Raw genomic sequence first — 18,102 nt, 5'->3', positions numbered from 1 at the left:
CCAATCCTTACGATTATATTAACTCTAGCAAAAAAATTAATACTACTACATTGGATCCATGGAAGAGCCCCCTCTATATTAGAATTAAAAAAAGCTATCCTCAATATATTGTTTTATGAAAGACAGAGCACTTTATCAGACTTAGAAAAGGGTGCCCCTCGGTTTTATAAGAAATGGGAGCTATATATTAGGAGTTTAGATCAGACTATACAGGAACGCATACAGAAACTCTTTGAATCTACCTCCTGGTATCTCCTACGGCGAATAGCAGGAGAATAGAGAAAAAAAAAAAAAAAAAAAAGGGAAAGTGATAAATTGTAAGACACTGAGGTACGAAACCTGAAAATTGATTTTGGAAGGATTCCCCCCCCCCTAACTCTTCCCTCCCCCCCCTTTTTACCCCCTGTTGTTTATATAGATGAGTATATGTATAAAAATAAGAGCTAAATGTTGATTGATGTTAAAGGTAGAAATATAGTCATTGGCATCCGCCATTATAATAATTAATCGTAGAAATATATTCTTCCTGCCGCAACTTAGTGACCTTGAATTAACAACATGGGCCCGGCGAGATATAGTGGAAGAGACGATGTAAAATAGACTTTCAGACATGTACTTTGTAATAGAAATAATAGCAGGCTCGTTATCCTTTGAGTTTATTTTAATCTAGAATAAGTCTACCTGCAATTAATAATGCCATTAGGATTAGTCAGAAGAAAAGTACACAAAAACATCAGAGGCAGGTGAAATAATGAATACGAGTAAAATGGATACACGGAGCCTTATAGAGACATATTTAATGTTGTTATTTCTTGAATATACACGATGTTTACAGTATACACATCAGTATTGTAAAATGTATATTTTGTTTATTTTGTATTTTCAAATAAAAAAATTGTTTACCAAAAAAAAAAAAAAACATGTAGTGGCTGAAACAGTGATGTAAAAAATCAAATATTTTATTTTATAATATTGGGTGACGTAAAACATACAAGAACAATTAGTGATAGGGAGGGCCAGTGGGGATATGAGACAAGCAGTCTTTGAACTGAGGATGGTGAAGTGGTAAGGAGTCTTGTGTTGCAGGGAGCTGGCGTCAACAAGACCACGAGTGTTATGGAGTGACAAATCACTTTGCAAATGGGTGTGGTATGGGACTCCGACAGTCGGGAACCCGACTGCCCATACTCAGACAGCATGGTGAGCGCTCGCCACCTTGCGGGCACGGTAGCACCTATTCTTTTCTCCCTCTATGGGGGTCGTGGATGAAGTGCCAGATGAACAATGCCCCCCAGCCAGTGGTGCAAGTCTAAAAAAATACTCAGTGGTACTGTGTGCGACCAAAAAATGGGTGTAGCCCCATGTCACATGGGGTGTGGCCAATGAAAATGGGGGTGTGATACACATATGCCCCCAATTGTGCAGCACTAGATACACATATAACCGCAATAGTGCCAGATATACATATGTCCCCAATAGTGTGTTAGTATGGCTGTGGCTTATGTGTAATTGGAATTACAAAGTTTGCTAAGATGTGCATTGGGCATTACGTGTGTGGTATAATGTTGGGCCATGCCCACTTTTCACGGAGCAGGAGCCTCACCTACTACAAATGGGGGGGGGGGGGGGGAACATGCCCTTGCTCCAGGCGCCGTGGCACCTCGCTACACCACTGGGTAGGCATGAAATATCGCCTACCAGCTCAAAAAGCAATGAAAAGCTCACGTCGAACTAATACTTGTGTCGACCTCCCAATCATGGTGCGGTAATGTCCGCGTGCGTTCGTGCCGCCGATGTTTTGTGTCTGCGCATGTGCAGAGGTGTCTCTGCGCATGTGCGAGCGGGACGCACGGCCAAATTCCGCATGAAATGTGTACACTACGAACAGGGGGTGGAGAGGGGCGTGAAGGGTTGTTTGGGCTCATTACCATATGTTTACACCCCGCGTTTCATGGGCGTTCCCATGAAAACGCTGGGCGTCCGTATGGTAATGCGGCCGTGACGCACGTGTAGGGGGCGGACATATGACATTGCCGGATGTCAGCTGCCCGCCCAGATCCCTGCTTTTGCACGGAGAAATGCCCGTGTGGTCTGAGGTTACGGGAGCTGGCGGATCACTCGGTCCTGCATTCGATGTTCTGCGACCATCGAATGATGGGGGAGGTTCCAAGAGATGGAGGAGGTGTATCCGTAAGAAATACACTCGTGCTCCGTGCGGTCAGCGGATTACCGCATTCGGACGGAGTGAGCGATCCGTACGAAAGGCGGGGTTTAGGACGCACGGTCCTGGCCGCATATTCGGCTCCGGCCGCACCGATCAGAATAAGGGCCTATATCTCCTGTGTGTATACTGCTTCCCCTGCATCTCTCCAGCCACCATATGACAGTAAGGGCCTGATTCATGTTTGTGATACCCCTTTCACATGGCAATGCTGGGTCGGACCTGGGATCTTGATGTCGGGTCCATACCAGAACCAACCCGGGCCGATGCTTTCACGTTAAACTCAGGTCCGCCCATTATAAAAAGGATGACCTGGGTAGTAAGCTCTAGCGCCACACCTCGACCCGAGTCGTCACGTCATCAACCCAGTAATTACCAGGGTCCGAGGTGCGATGTGAAAGGGGTGTACAGAAAGCAAAAACATAAAGTAACTTTGTGTCTGAAAGAAACCATATTGTCCTGCAGGGGGAGCAAGAACATTTATATTTGTTCTGTGCAGGGTAAATACTGGCTGGTTTTGCATGCAGCCCACAAATGTTAGACAGCTTTATCGCTCTGCACAACACACCTTCCCCACCTGCAGTTCCGCCCCCGATGATGCAGGCACATGGCAGCAAGGATGGTAAAGTCCCATCCAATGCAGCCTATATTCTACAGTCCAATAATGCAAGATACCAGAAACATTCCGGAACCTTTATTAGTTACATCACTAATAAATAACTGAAGAATACTCATTACTTTAGTTACATATAAATATTATGCTGTTTGATACACATGACTGTATGACTGATACATATTTGCCCTGTCAGTAATAGAACAGATAACATTGGACAGGACACACAACTACTGTAACACTGAATACACAACTTGCAGTGCCCACACAATTATACACCAATTCCCTGCACCAGACTCACTGTCTGTATATACATATATACTTCTGTATCCACTGCATCATATTATGTAATGCGACCAATCAGATTCCCCTCCCACCAGCTCCAGTCTCCTCTCATATTTCTGTACAGAATCCCTTTCCCATACACCTAATACAGCATGTAGGGGCTCAGTGAAGGTGGCAGTGTAGGTGTGTAAGTGTCTGATCATGTCAGTCACAGAATAAAAGGTCATAGAAAAAAAGGACATCTGTCCTGCCTCATAATCCAAATAAATCCTCACTCTCTCATAGGAAGCACTGGCAGGTAACGGGATCGTCTTACTGTCATGTATCACTGAATGCGCCTTATCAGAAGTCCTATCCAAGCACCAAGACTTGTTATTCCATCCAATTTTTGACTGCTCCCCTCTCCTGTCTGCACTGGGATAACACATCCCCACACGCCAGGTGTCTGCGTTACCGACGTCCACATCCCAATAATGTCGCCCTGAGGAGAATCCCCTGGTGCTTAACACCTGAGGATAATCCCAGAATCTCTCTGGTGTCTCTGGCTGATTCTGTTCTATTGAAGACGTGAATACAGTTTTCATGTCTTCTGAGATAACTATATTATTACCCGCTGTGTTTGCATCCAGTGATAGGTCTTCTGATGCCTGCACATAGAAACATACATTTATTCCTGTTATTATATCAGATAATATTAGTAATTTCATTGATATAAGACCCACATCCAGGTCCCCTACTTTATTGGCATGCTCATTAGGTCTTCCACTTTCCTCTCTATTCAACTTCTCGATGACCGCCTCTTCATTCTTCTCAGTATCTCCCTCCTCCTTCACCTGTTTTTGGCCAATAGACATTGGATCAGTCATACAACATGGCTCCTCTGTATCAGACAAGTCACCTGTGTCTGGTTCCTGTAAGATAGTCATTGGATCAGACATGTTACCCAGCTCCTCAATCTGACACATCTTCCTGGCAATCTCATCCTTCTTCATTTCCAGCTGCTGAATCAGATCGGAGACTGAGAGTGAAACACTCTCTTCCTGCCTAGAGATCTCATTCAGCACTCTCTTCTCTAGGTCATCCAGCTGTCTCTTGAGGTCTCTAAACAGGGCAGTGACTGTCTCTGTTAAGCCAGCTGCTTTTTTCGGATTTTTTCTCCTGCGTTTCTGCAGACTCTGAATACTTTTCTCAGTCTCATCTCTTTTTCTTGTCAATTTCTGCAGAACATTTCTCAGTTTCTCCTTCTTCTTCTTAAAGGCCTCACCCAGCATCTCCACCACGTGTCCCCGATGCTCTCCGGCCAAACTGCAGGACACACAGATACAGACATTGTCCTCAGTGCAGAAATACTTCAAGATCTCTTTATGGAGGGAACATGTTCTCTTCTCCAAGGAAGTGGTGGGATCAACCAAGACATGTTCTGCTGACTTGTTGTGTGTCCTCCAATGTATATCACAGAGAGCAGCTTCACATTTCAGACAGATTTTAAGAACAGGTACTTGAGAGTGGACACAATAAGTGCAGAACATCCCAGTTCCCTCCTCTAGAATAGAGCGTACACATTCTGCAATATTGCAGAGCTTTCTGTTTATCTCTAGTGCAGGACGATCCAGATACTCTGCTCTGCATTCTGGACAGGTAAATACTGTAGTCCCCTCCTGTGTATCCAGCAGACGATCAACACAGGCCCAGCAGAAGCTGTGTCCACATCTCAGGGTGACCGGATCTGTATAAATGTTCAGGCAGATGGAACAGTTCAGCTCCTGTCTCAGATCAGATGACGCCATCGCTGGTAGCAGAAGAGAGAAATGAAAGTGAGTTTCAGACACTCAGAAATTAGAGGTCTCATAGGGGAAAGCCAATTGCCATCCCATTTAGCCCTCCTGTTCACCCAAAACTGCTCTCTACCCTATGGGATCGTGAACACTTTTGAGTGAGATCTTGCAGTCATAAAGTGCAAGACTGAATTCCCCCCAAATTCTCAACTCAGGAAGGGAGATTTACCAAGCATTGTAGAGAGATGAAGTGGAGAAGTTTCCCAAAATAACCAATCAGCTTCAGGCATTTCATAGACTTTAGTAGAATTGACAGAAGCGGATTGGTGGATTTGGACAACATTTCCACATTCCCTCTCTCCAAAGCTTGATATATCTCCACCTGGGTGGGGTAAAACTTCCATATCAGGTAATACCTACAGGCACAGCTAACCCAGAAAGGGACAACATATAGAAGAATGTACTGAACGGGGATTAGGCAAAAGCTACTTAATCAAATTACAGTAAAATCATTTGTTACGATTCTTCAATAATTATTTTTAATAACGAAAAGGTTTTTTTTGTAAGAACTTACCATTCAAACCCCTTTCTCTGAGTCCAGTCCGGTGACACAGCTCCACCTTGAGATGTAGGAGGGTCCGCAGGAGCCAAGGCACCTATAGCTGAACATTTTCCTCTGGCTGCAGGCTCCTCCCCTTCTGCATCCCATCATGCTTCAGTTCATCTTAAAAAGCACACTAGGATACACAACTCAGTACAATGCCCGACATCTTATATGCACAATCATCTTACCATAACATGACACACTTGCACGGCATGACTTACTGAGCGTAGGGGAGGGATCGCTGTGTCACCGGACTGGACTCAGAGAAAGGGGTTTAAACGGTAAGTTCTTACAAAAATCCCCTTTTCTCTTTCGTCCAGGCCGGTGACACAGCTCCACCTTGGGACGTTCACGAGCCGGTATTATGGGAGGGTACGCTCAGACCGCCAGTTCTCATTACTGCCCGTCCAAATGAAGCGTCCTCCAACGCGTACTCATGAAACCTGTAAAATTTGGTAAAGGTGTGAACAGAGGACCAAGTGGCAGCCCTGCACAACTGCTCCGCTGTAGCCCCATGACGCACAGCCCAAGAGGAAGCTACTGACCTGGTGGTATGTGCATTAATCCGAGAAGGAACCGGTCTACCCACCTTGGTATAAGCAAAGGCAAACACTGACCTAAGCCACTTTGCAATGGTCTGCTTAGAAGCAGACTAACCTCTCTTATGCACATCATAGGGAACCAACAACAGATCTGTTTTTCGGATATCTTTTATCCTGTCCACATAAATTCGCAAGTTGCGAACTACGTCCAACTTTCTTAATTTGGCCCTATTTTTGGCCCCTTCAGAAGGGGAAAATACCGGGAGCACAATCTCCTGGTTCAGATGAAAGGAGGAAACTACTTTCGGCAAAAACGTAGGTACTGTTCGAAGCACAGCCCTATCCTCATGAAAAATTAAATCCGGAGATTTACAGGACAACGCTCCTAACTCCGAAAGCAATGGATAACAAAAACGTAAGTTTCCAAGACACATATTTAAGGTCAGCTGACATTAATGGTTCAAAAGGAGGACTCTGAAGTACGGACAGAACCAAGGATAAGTCCCACGGCTGAACCTCAGGCAGAAAAGCTATCCTTTTCTGGAAGAAGATGGATAAAGCAGAAAGCTGTACTTTTAGAGACTGTAAACCCAGTCCGATGAGAAACCATACTGTAGGAACTCCAATAATCTGGATACCTTGAATCTGGAGGTGTGACGCTTACACCACCTGATGTAAATCTTCCATACTCTGTGATAATTTGCAGCTGAGACTGGCTTACGAGCCCTAAGCATAGTCTGAATCACCGCATCAGAGAGACCCTTCTTTTTCAATAAGGTGGTCTCATAAGCCAGGCCGTCAAACTGAGCCGAGCATGGTCCTGGTGAAGAAACGACCCTTGTCTCAGCAGGTCCTGACGAAGAGGAAGAGGCCAAGACTCCACTGATAACCTCAGAATGTCCGAGTACCACGACCTCTTGGGCCATTTTGGTGCTATCAGAATAGCTTGCACCTGCTGAGACCTCACTCGTTTCAACACCCTCGGTATCATTGGGAATGGAGGGAAGATATATACCAGGTGAAACTGCCAGGCGGTTGGGTCCCTGGTCCTGGAACAGAACTTCGGAACCTGACAGTTGTTCCTGGATGCCATTAGGTCCACCTCTGGGAGCCCCCAGTGACTCACAATTTCCTGGAATACCTCCGGATGCAAGCACCATTCCCCCTACAGAAGATCCTCCCTGCTGAAGAAATCCGCCTCTACATTCCGGATCCCCGGAATGAAGACAGCAGACAGAACCGGAGTGTTGTTTTCTGCCCAGGTAAGGATCCGTGAGACTTCCTGCATTGCCATCCTGCTGCGAGTCCCGCCCTGATGATTCAGGTAAGCCACAGCCATGGCATTGTCCGACTGTACTCGGATTGGAAGGCCTTTCAAACCATCCTCGGCCTGCTGAAGAGTCTTCCAAACTGCACAAAGCTCAAAGGGATTTTTGTAAGAACTTACCATTCGAATCCCTTTCTCTGATATGGTCCTGGTGACACAGCTTCACATTGGGATGTAGGAGGGTTCGCAGGAGCCAGGCACCTATCCTAAAGCTTTTGGAGGGTAGGCTCCTCCCCTACTGCATCCCAGATTCCTCAGTTCAATCTTTCAAAGCCACTGGAATACATTAACTCAGTACAACGCCTGCACATATTATATGCACAATTTTAAATTTAACTTTTCGACCAATTATAACATGAAACATCATGAACACTGGCATAGTTACTGAGCGTAAGGGAGGGATCGCTGTGTCACCAGGACCATATCAGAGAAAGGGATTCGAACGGTAAGTTCTTACAAAAATACCTTTTTCTCTTTCAATGGTCCTGGTGACACAGCTTCACATTAGGACGTTCCAGAGCCGGTCCTTTGGGTGGGTACGCTCAGGTCTGCAGCTCTCATTACTGCTCACCCGAATGATGCGTCCACCGACGCGAACTCATGGAAGCTATCGAATTTGGCAAAAGTATGAACAGATGACCAAGTGGCGGCCCTGCAAACCTGCTCAGCTGTTGCCCCCTGTCGAACCGCCCAAGAGGTGGCGACTGATCTGGTGGTATGCGCATTAATCCTGGCTGGCACAGGCCTACCAAATTTAGTATATGCAAACTCTATAACAGAGCGCAATCACCTAGCAATGGTCTGCTTAGAAGCGTATGTGTATGTCATACAAAACTAACAAGGTGTCAGTCTCTGACACTCTTAACTCTGTCCACATAAACGCGCAAGGCGCGCACAACATCCAAATTCCTCAATTTGTCCCTTTTCCTTGAACCCTCTGGGGTTGAAACACAGGCAGAACTCTCTCCTGATTTAGATGAAAAAGCAGAGACTACTTTCGGTAAAAATTGGGGTACTGTCCGAAGAACAGCCCTATCATCATGACATATAAGGAAGGGAGACTTGCATGACAATGCCCCCCACTCCGATACTCTTTTTGCTGACGCCACTGCCAACAAAAATACCAGTTTCCATGTAAGGAATTTAAGGTCAGCTGACCTTAATGGTTCAAAAGGTGCCTTCTGAAGGCATTCCAAAACCAGAGATAAATCCCATGGTGCTACTGGTTGTTTGTAGGGAGGTTTCCATCGGGACACCCCCTGCAGGAAGGTCTGTACTTCCTGTATTAAAGCAATCCTTCTCTGGAAGTAAATAGACAAGGCCGAGATCTGTACCTTGAGTGACTGAAGGCTTAACCTGGAGGAAAAGCCATCCTGCAAAAATTCCAACAATTTTGCCAATTTAAAACGTGATGTGTGTGACTTCTGCCTTTCACACCATCGAATATAGGTCTTCCAGACCCTATAATAATTTACAGAAGACACTGACTCTCTGGCTTTAATCATTGTGTTAACACCGCCTCTGAGAATCCTATATTCCTCCAAATGGCGGTTTCAACAGCCAGGCCGTCAAAATTAATCGAGCTGAATCCAGATGGTTAAACGGTCCTTGTTTTAGACAGTCTGACCTCAGAGGTAGACGCCATGAGTCCACAGAGAATTTCTGAAGCCTCTAGTACCAGGACCTCCTTGGCCAATCTGGGCCACTAAAATTACTGGAATTGTCAGGGCCTGTATCTTTTTCAACACTCTTGCCAGCCTCTGAACTGGCGGAAAAACATAAAGAGGATTCCCCTCCCAGGGGATAGTCATGGCCTCCACTGCTTCTGCCAGTGGATCCCATGTCCTGGCATAAAACCTGGGTACCTGATGGTTGAATCTGGATGCCATCAGGTCCCCATCCAGGGTTCCCCACCTCAGTGTAATCTGGTGGAATACTTGTGGGTTCAGGTTCCATTTCCCTTCCATCAGCTCCTCCCTGCTTAGGAAGTCAGCCTCTATATTCTCCCCTCCTGTTATGAATATTGCTGATAATGCTGGAACATTCTGTTCCGCCCACAAGAAGATTCGGGACACCTCCCACATAGCCAGATTGCTGCGTGTGCCTCCCTGGTGGTTCAGATACACCACAGCTGTGGCGTTGTCGGTCTGAATCCTTAAAGGGAGCTCTTGTAATCTTTCTCCCGCCAGAGAAAACATCTTCCACACAGCCCTCAGTTCCACTTGTTGATCGGTAAGGCAGACTCCTCTGAAGACCACAAGCCTTGCAGACGCAGGTCCACGACTACTGCCCCCCAGCCTCTAAGACTGGCGTCGGTAGTGACTACCAGCCAGCTCCAGGACTGCAGGGACCGACCCCACTGAAGGGAATCCACCTCCATCCATCATTTAAGGAGGGATCGAGTTTCTGAAAAACAACACTGTTTGTTCTGACATCATGGTCTGAGTATTCCCTGACAAGTCTGTCAAAATGTTCCACTGGAACACTCGAGAGTGGAACCTGGCGAACTGTAACGTCTCGAAAGACGCCACCACCTTCCCCAGCAGTTTGAGGCACCTCCATACTGATGTGCTCTGAGACCCGAGGATCTCCTGTACCAAGGCAGCCAGATCCCTGGCCTTTGCCTCTGGTAGAAACACCCGATGCAACTGGGTATCCAAAACAATCTCCAAGAATTGGAGTCTCTGTGACTGAGACTTTTGTAAATTTAAAAGCCAGCCATGAATCTACAAAAACCTGATGGTTTCTGTCAAGTGACTCTTCAACTTGTCTGCTGACTCCGTCTTAAACCGCAGGTCGTCCAAAAATGGAATCACCATGATTTCCCTCAGTCGAAGCACAGCCGCCATTACTGACATTATTTTGGTGAATACCCTTGACGCTGTGGCCAGACCGAAGGGCAACGCCTGGAATTGCAAGAGTAGGTCTCCTATTGCACACCTCAATAGAGCCTGATGTTCTGGGTGGATAGGAACATGCAAGTATGCGTCCTGGACATCCATGGACGCTAAAAATTCTCCCTGGTCCAGGCTTAGCAGCACAGACCGTAGAGACTCCATTCTGAAATGGTCTACCCACAAATGGATATTAATGCTTTAAGTTTAGGATCAGCTGAAAGACCCGTCTGGTTTGGGCACCAAACACAGAGTGGAATAAAAGCCTTCTTTTTTCCACTCCGCTCTGTGGACCGGGACTACCACACCCTTCTCTAAAAGAGAATGAGCCGCTCCCAAGAGAGCTGTACGGAGCCGAGCCTCCTCTGGTAGTGGTGTAACCCTGGGTTATAATTTCTAACACCCAAGAGTCCCGGTCTAACAGTGGCCATGCATCTTTGAACAGTGACAGACGTCCCCCCACCTTAATCACCTGCCGGGCAAAACCCCTGGCAGTCATGCGGAGGGTTTGTCCTCTCCTTTGGTTTCTTATGAAAGGAACCAAATTTTGACTTTGGGGCCTTGCCCCTGGAGGACTGAGACCATCCCTTAAAAGACTGTCCTCGAAAGGACGCACCTCCTCTAGGGGAGGGCCGACAGGACGGCCTGAAAGCAGAAAACCTTGATGTCTGCTTGACTGCAGGAGTAGGCAGGAAAGTGCTTTTTTCCACCTGTGGCCTGCTTAATAATCTCTTCCAGTTCTGAACCAAATAACAGCTTTCCTTTTAAAAGCTAATGTCTCTAAGCCTTCTTAGACTCGTTATCTGCCTCCCAAGCTATAAGCCAGAGCACTCTACTGGGATTGACAGACACTGAGGAAACTCTGGCAGCCATTTTGAGAGCTTCCTGCTCAGCCTGAATCACATACTATGCAGCAGCTTTAGGCTTCTCCGCAAGTAACAACACACAAGGAACAGTATGTCAACTAGAGCACAGGTCACTGACCCACCAATCCTGGCCTTAGAGACCCAGACTGAAGCAATCAGAGGGCGGAGTGTAGTCCACCCTTTTAACCATTGCCCTGCTTGAAGGCTGTTCCCCCTGCACTGGTAGCACAGTGGCTTTTGACAAGCATGCCACAGAAGCATCTACCACTGGAACCTTCTCCCAGAGGTCTGCATGATCCTCAGGCATGGGATACAGGCTTAAACATCTTTTAGGCATCTAAAGCCTTTTATCAGGGGTTTTCCAATAAATCTTGTAAACCCTCGTCTGCAGGGAGATATCATTTTCCTCACGCTGTCTCTTAAAAACAACCTTTGCAGGAGTTTTTACTTCACAGACAAATTCAATGCCTGTTTAACAGCAGTAATTAAATCCTCCACCCCTGAGGCTGAGGACTCTTCAGAAACATCACCCTGATTCCAGGGTATGTCTGTGTACTCTCCTTCCTCATCAGCAGCTAACAATGGCACTGAATAAGGCCTTTTAGGGGTCCCCACAGAATAACCACAAAACTTGTCCAACAAGTAATTTAAACCTGCTGATTCCCCTAGCAGTATCCTGCATGACATGTAATAAGTCAGGATCTGTCTGGGTCCGAGGCAAGGAGCTAAAGGACTGCCGAGAGAATGGCAATGGTCTAGGGAAGTTACCAGCCATCACTCTGCCTGTCCAGTAATGCACCAAAGCATTTTCAGACCTGCCCAGGGACTTAGCCCACGCAAGCTCCGATGCACTACCCTCTGGGGTTCACTCCCCCATGGGTTTCACAGCAGCGCAATAAATACATAAGCCCCCCTTATCTGCTCAGGGACAAATTTCAGTGTACAACCACTGCAAGCGCTCAATGCATTAAAGGCTCCCTCCCCCAAAACCACAGACTGTTGCCAGACATGATGTTCTCAATTAACACAGTCACAGCATTAAATGTACAGACATTATATACAGAACCAATATACTCAGTTCACTTAGCTTTCTGTAGTCTTCAGAATGGGGAAAGCGATGCCCAGGAAATCCAATCACTCTGTCAGGATCTGTAAGCCAGCTCAGCTCCGCTGCAAGCGTTCTGAATGGCGCCAAAACAGAGTGAGGGAAGGGACCAAGTCCCTGCTGCTGCGGGGTCTGTGACTTTTGGCGCCAACTACCCCCAGACAGCCGCTCCCATTGTAGGATCTCCTAGTTCCAGTATCTCCCCCTCAGCTGGGGACCACTCGGAACATGCCTGTAACAACACTGCTGTCCTCTCATATCAGGAGCTCAGTGTGTAAGCTCCGCAGAAAATGGCCGCCGCCATCACGGAGCGCCTGTCCCCCATGATCCCCACCTAGCGTGAAGCCGGTTTCAGAGCGCTCCGGAGCCCAGGCAGCTTCTTAAAAGAAGCTGTAAGCGCTGCACAGGGAGGCCCGACAGCGTCTCCTCTGTGCACAGCGAGCTGACAGGACACGCTTCTGTCAGCTCCTGCTGCGCTAGCAGTGTGAGGATTCACTAATGAGGATCCTCACACTGTGCCTACCTAGCTAGTGTAAAAGTTAATAAAATAATAAAAACCCTAACTAACTCTACTCCTTCGGCTGCTCCGGCAGCCCTTTAGAATAGCACCCACTCCAGTGGGCACCTAACACGAACTGAGGAATCTGGGATGCAGTAGGGGAGGAGCCTACCCTCCAAAAGCTTTAGGATAGGTGCCTGGCTCCTGCGGACCCTCCTACATCCCAATGTGAAGCTGTGTCACCAGGACCATTGAAAGAGAAATATATTTATTGGAAGTCTGGATTCCTGCTTGGACCAGAGACCCTGCAACCGATGGTGAAGGGCAATTCCCCCCCCCAACCCCTGAGACTGGCGTCGGTCGTTATCACCACCCTGTCCCAAGAGCGAAGCGACCGCCCCAGCTGCAACGTCTCTATGTCCATCCACCAAAGTAAGGACTCCTTTGTTTCCTGAGAGAGAAGCAAACTTTCCTGTTTCATGGTCTTTGCATTTCCTGGCCAGCAAGATAGAATGTTCCATTGCTGCCATCACCTGTGTGAATACCCTTGGCGCTGTGGCCAGACCAAAGGGTAGGGCCTGGAACTGTAAATGAGTCTCTCCTATCGCGAAGCCAAGAAGAGACTGATGTTCGTTGCATATTAGTATATGTAGATATGTATCCTGGATGTCCACGGATGCTAAAAAATTCCCCTGGCTCTATGCTGCCAAGCATATGGAGACTCCATTCTGAAATGATCCACCCATAGGTGTTGATTTAGGGATTTCAGATTTAAAATGGGTCTGACTGACCCATCTGGTTTGGGTACCAAGAAGAGTATCGAATAAAAACCCTTCTTGTGTTCCTCCTGAGGGACCGGGGCCATAACGTCTTTCTCCCTGAGAGCCGAGGCCGCTTCCAAAAGAACCGTGCGTGCCCTGGCGTCTCATGGTAAAGGGGTTGGCAGAAATCTCTTTGGATGATTCCCCCTGAGATTTATCCAATAACCTGTTGAGACAATGGACAGAACCCAATGGTCGGTTGTTGGAAGGTTCCACTTGTCCCGATACTGCAGGAGGCGACCCCCCACACTGAGACCAGAACGGTGAGCCTGTACCCCGTCATGCGGAGGATTTATCCTCTCCTTTTGATCCTTGCTTCTTACTGAAGGCCCCAAATCTGGATTTGGCAGCCTTACCTTTACCTGCCGGGAATCTACCTCTTCCCGCCTGTCCTCTGTTGGAAGCACCGCCACAAAAAGGAGGAGCGAAAAGTAGGTTTAAATGCTCCAAACTTAGAACCTGAGGCCTTAGCGGTGGTAGGCAAGAAGGTACTTTTACCCCCCGTGGCCTGTTTAATAATGGCTTCCAGTTCAGTGCCAAAAAGCAATTCCCCTTTAAACTCTAGAGTTTCCAGAGCTTTCTTAGATTCACTGTCAGCATCCCAGGACTTCAGCCAAAGGGCTCGCCTTGCTGACACAGAAGTGGCGGAAACCTTGGATGCCATCTTGGCACCTTCCTCCCCAGCCTCAGTGATGTACTCTGCAGCACACCTGAGTTTCTCTGCCAGGAAAAATGCCTCAGAAACAGGCCGCAGCTGATCAGCCAAAGCCTCAGCCCACTTAATCATAGCCTTCGCTACCCAATCTGAGGCAATAATGAGGCGGAGTGTAAATCAAACTCAACAGCTTTTAGGCATCCTTCCACTTTCTTATCCACCGGATCTTTAAAGGCTGCACTACCTTGGACTGGTAATGCTGTGGCCTTGGACAGTCTAGCCACCGGTGCATCCACCAATGGGACTCTCTCACATTTTTACATGCTCTTCGGGCATGGGATACATATTTGCATATCTCTTGGACATAGACACCTTTTTGTCAGGTACTTTCCAAGCCTCCACTAACAATGCGACCATACCAGGGTCTGAAGGGAAAGTAAAAGCTTCTCTGTGCATTCTCTTAAAAATGCACTGAGCCTGAATCCTATCTTCCTCTGACAAGTCCAAAGCCTGTCTAACAGCCAGGATAAGATCCTCAATGCCCGGGACTGATGCCTCAGCCTCTTCCCTATGGTCACCAGACAAATCATCTGCACACTAGCAGAGGAGGTGCAACTGAAGGCCGTCTAGAGCAGTGGTTCCCAACCTGGGGTACTCTGCAGACCAGCTGGGGGTACTTGAAAATAATATTGGTAATGGCGGACAATGAAAAGGTCTTTTGATGGCTGAAGACCCATTGCCATGGAGACAAACCATGTTGTGTCATATGCCTGACCAGCAATCCACTGGGAGCTTCCCATGCTGCCCTCAGACATCAGCAGTTAACTGCTCAGCACTGACAAAAGGTAGAGGAAGCAGCGGCATTAATCCTACTGGTGTTAGTGGGAATCCTGGAGATAATACACAACCAGTGTCTAGACACAGATGGGCATGATTCCTTGCTGTATACTACTCCTCCGCTCTTCCTTAATATAAGGACATGCATAAGGATCCGCATACCACTAAGTACTGTCCATATTTCAAAATGAGAGGGGGTACTTATCAATGAAAAGCCTAATCAAGGGGTAAGGGAGAGAAAAAAAGGTTGGGAAGGACTATCAGGGTTTTTTTTGCAAACTTTTCCATGAGTGCATTCATTTTATGCACCCCCTGCGCAGTTTCCTGAATGACCTGCAATAATATGGGGTCCCCTTGCGCGGGAGAAATGGACCCCATAGAATTTCGGGAGGAAAAACTGGGGCCAGGAGACCTGATTAAATTGTTCCTCTGTCTATTTTGTGCCTCAACAAGGGCATTCATAGACCTCCCCAATGATGCAGCCCACGCTGGCTCTTGCTCAGACCCCTGGGCATGTGTATTGCCAGGCACAGACTTACAAGCAGGGCAAGGTTCCCCTTGGTTCATCTGTGCACATGAATATTTAACCCCGCAAAAACTGCAGTTTAAAGACATGTCCTCCGCCCCCCCCCCCCCCCTCTACAGCAGCAGCATCATCACCTGTGTCAGTCATGATTAACCCACAGTGCAAAATGTCAGGCAATGTACAAGACAGAATATCCTGTTGTACTTAGCGGTCTGCTTGCTGTTCTGTACTTCTCAGCGTCAGCGGGGGTAGCGCTTCCAGGAGACTCCAAACTTGTGCGCAGCAACAAGTTCAGCCAGCTTCAGCTTACACTGCGGAGAGAGAAAATGGCGCCCGCACACAAGTGGGAAGGGACCAAGTCCCTGCTTCAACGGGGTAGGAAGCCTGAATGGGCGCCCTTTTCCCCCATTAGCTGCTCCCACAATCAAGACTCCTCACCTCCTTGTGCCTCCCCTCTGCCGGGATCACTTGGAGTCGTCCGGCACCACCAGACACCTGTGACAGCCTTCACTTCCCCGGAGGGATTTCAGGCTGTAATCCCTTCGAATATGGCGTCCGCCATCACGGGAGGTCCTTCCCCTTCTGCAAGGAGCCGGATCCGGAGCGCTCCCAGGGCCCAGCCAAACCCTGGGGTTAAGCGCTGTGCAGCGGGTGCAGACAGACACCCCTGCACACAGAGCGCTGACAGGACGCGCTTCTGTCAGCCTCTGCTGCACTCTCAGTGTGATTTGCATCTATTAGAAGCAACACACTGGCGTTAAAAACCTGCACTAACACTATTGTTAATAAAATAAGAAAAATCTAACTATTTTAGTGAAAAGCCAGAATAAAAAAGACGGCTGCCACAGCAGCCGATCAGCCAAGCACCCACTCCTGTATGCACCTAAAACGAACTGAAGCATGATGGGCTGCAGAAGGGGAGGAGCCTGCAGCCAGAGGAAAAGTTTCAGCTATAGGTGCCTTGGCTCCTGCGGACCCTCCTACATCCCAAGGTGGAGCTGTGTCACCGGACTGGACGAAAGAGAAAAATGGTTTGGTCTATTAAACATTTGTGGATTATATGGATCTATTTAGAATATTGGGAAATGAAAGCTATCTTCACATTTTCGTAAACTTATAAACTGGTAGCGGGGCTCCGATAAGATCAACTGCTAATGGAATGGCTTTCCGGAATGAGCTAAATGAGTTTGAAAGGGGATTAATGTAGGATGGCTGATCGGAGGCATGTGTGTGAGAAGTATTGTGGATGTTATGAAGGTCCCTTAATCCACTCTGCTTTCGTGATTAATACGTGTAAGAGCAGCGGTCATTGCCAGAATGCACTTCGCCCTGGAAGACCTCAGCCAACCGCAACTGCAACTCATGGACCAGAGAGTGCTAACCAGGGGTTACCACATGCATACAACTTCCAAATGGCCACTAATGTGTTGGTTTTGACAGGAACACTTTGTAGGGAGGCCCATGTACTTGGATATTATGGGTGAGCAGCTGCTTATAAACCTCCATTCACAAAGAAGAATGCAGCCAGTGGCGTAACAATAGCTCCACAGACCCCACGGTGGCTTGGAAACGCTAGGTCAGTTTGGGCACTGGGGGTCTGTGGAAGCTATTGCCGGGGGTTAATGGGGCCGCGGCTACATCTGTCGCTGCTGCCAGGGAGCACTCTCCCTCCTTCTCTCCTCCTCACCGCTGCCGCCCAGTCCACTGCTGCCCGCAGGGAATTGCACAGCGCCTCCTGTTAGAATTTCACATAAAAAATGGCCGCCCCCTCACAGCAGACGGTTATTAAGGATGCTAGAGGAGGCGGCGACCTCCTCTTGCATCCTAAATAACGGTCTGCTTTAAGGTGGTGGCCATTTTGCAAGTGATATTCTAGCAGGAGGAGTGCCGGGACTGCAGACAGGAGGAAATGCTGGTCCCAGCGGGCAGCAATGGAGCAGGGGTGAAGTGGTGAGGGGGGGGGGGGGGGGGGATAGTGGACCAATGGCAGCGAGTGTTATGGAGTCTATAACCAAAAATGTTGGCCCTGCGCTCACTTAAGGGAGTACCTGAATGATGAATGTTGTAATAAAGTTAGACTGTGATGCTAAAATCAGTTTGATACTGTCTATAACACTAGGTGGCAGTACTGGTTAACATGTAGTGGCTGAAACAGTGATGTAAAAAATCAAATATTTTATTTTATAATATTGGGTGATGTAAAACATACAAGAGCAATTAGTGATAGGGAGGGCCAGTGGGGATATGAGACAAGCAGTCTTTGAACTGAGGATGGTGAAGTGGTAAGGAGTCTTGTGTTGCAGGGAGCTGGCGTCAACAAGACCACGAGTGTTATGGAGTGACAAATCACTTTGCAAATGGGTGTGGTATGGGACTCCGACAGTCGGGAACCCGACTGCCCATACTCAGACAGCATGGTGAGCGCTCGCCACCTTGCGGGCACGGTAGCACCTATTCTTTTCTCCCTCTATGGGGGTCGTGGATGAAGTGCCAGATGAACAATGCCCCCCAGCCAGTGGTGCAAGTCTAAAA

General features: G+C 47.8%; 1 protein-coding gene across 1 annotated transcript; it reads right to left on the bottom strand.

Annotated features, from left to right (window-relative positions):
- Nucleotides 1–450: 450 nt before the first annotated feature.
- LOC146026650 (E3 ubiquitin-protein ligase TRIM39-like) lies at nt 451–5,087 on the bottom strand. The gene has a single exon (XM_083157482.1). It carries the CDS (start codon nt 4,904–4,906, stop codon nt 3,173–3,175), a length of 1,734 nt encoding a protein of 577 aa, XP_083013608.1. The 5' UTR covers nt 4,907–5,087; the 3' UTR covers nt 451–3,172.
- Between the last annotated feature and the right edge of the window lie 13,015 nt (nt 5,088–18,102).

This window comes from Crinia signifera, chromosome 8 (genome assembly GCF_055691185.1).
Source record: "Crinia signifera chromosome 8, ASM5569118v1, whole genome shotgun sequence".
In the NCBI taxonomy this organism is placed as follows: domain Eukaryota; kingdom Metazoa; phylum Chordata; class Amphibia; order Anura; family Myobatrachidae; genus Crinia; species Crinia signifera.
Note: the sequence above shows the minus strand (reverse complement) of the source record. Positions and strands in the feature narration are given on the sequence as shown.

Excerpts from the sequence above, each read along its gene's own strand:
- LOC146026650 (XM_083157482.1), bottom strand. The coding sequence starts at position 4,906 with ATGGCGTCATCTGATCTGAGACAGGAGCTGAACTGTTCCATCTGCCTG.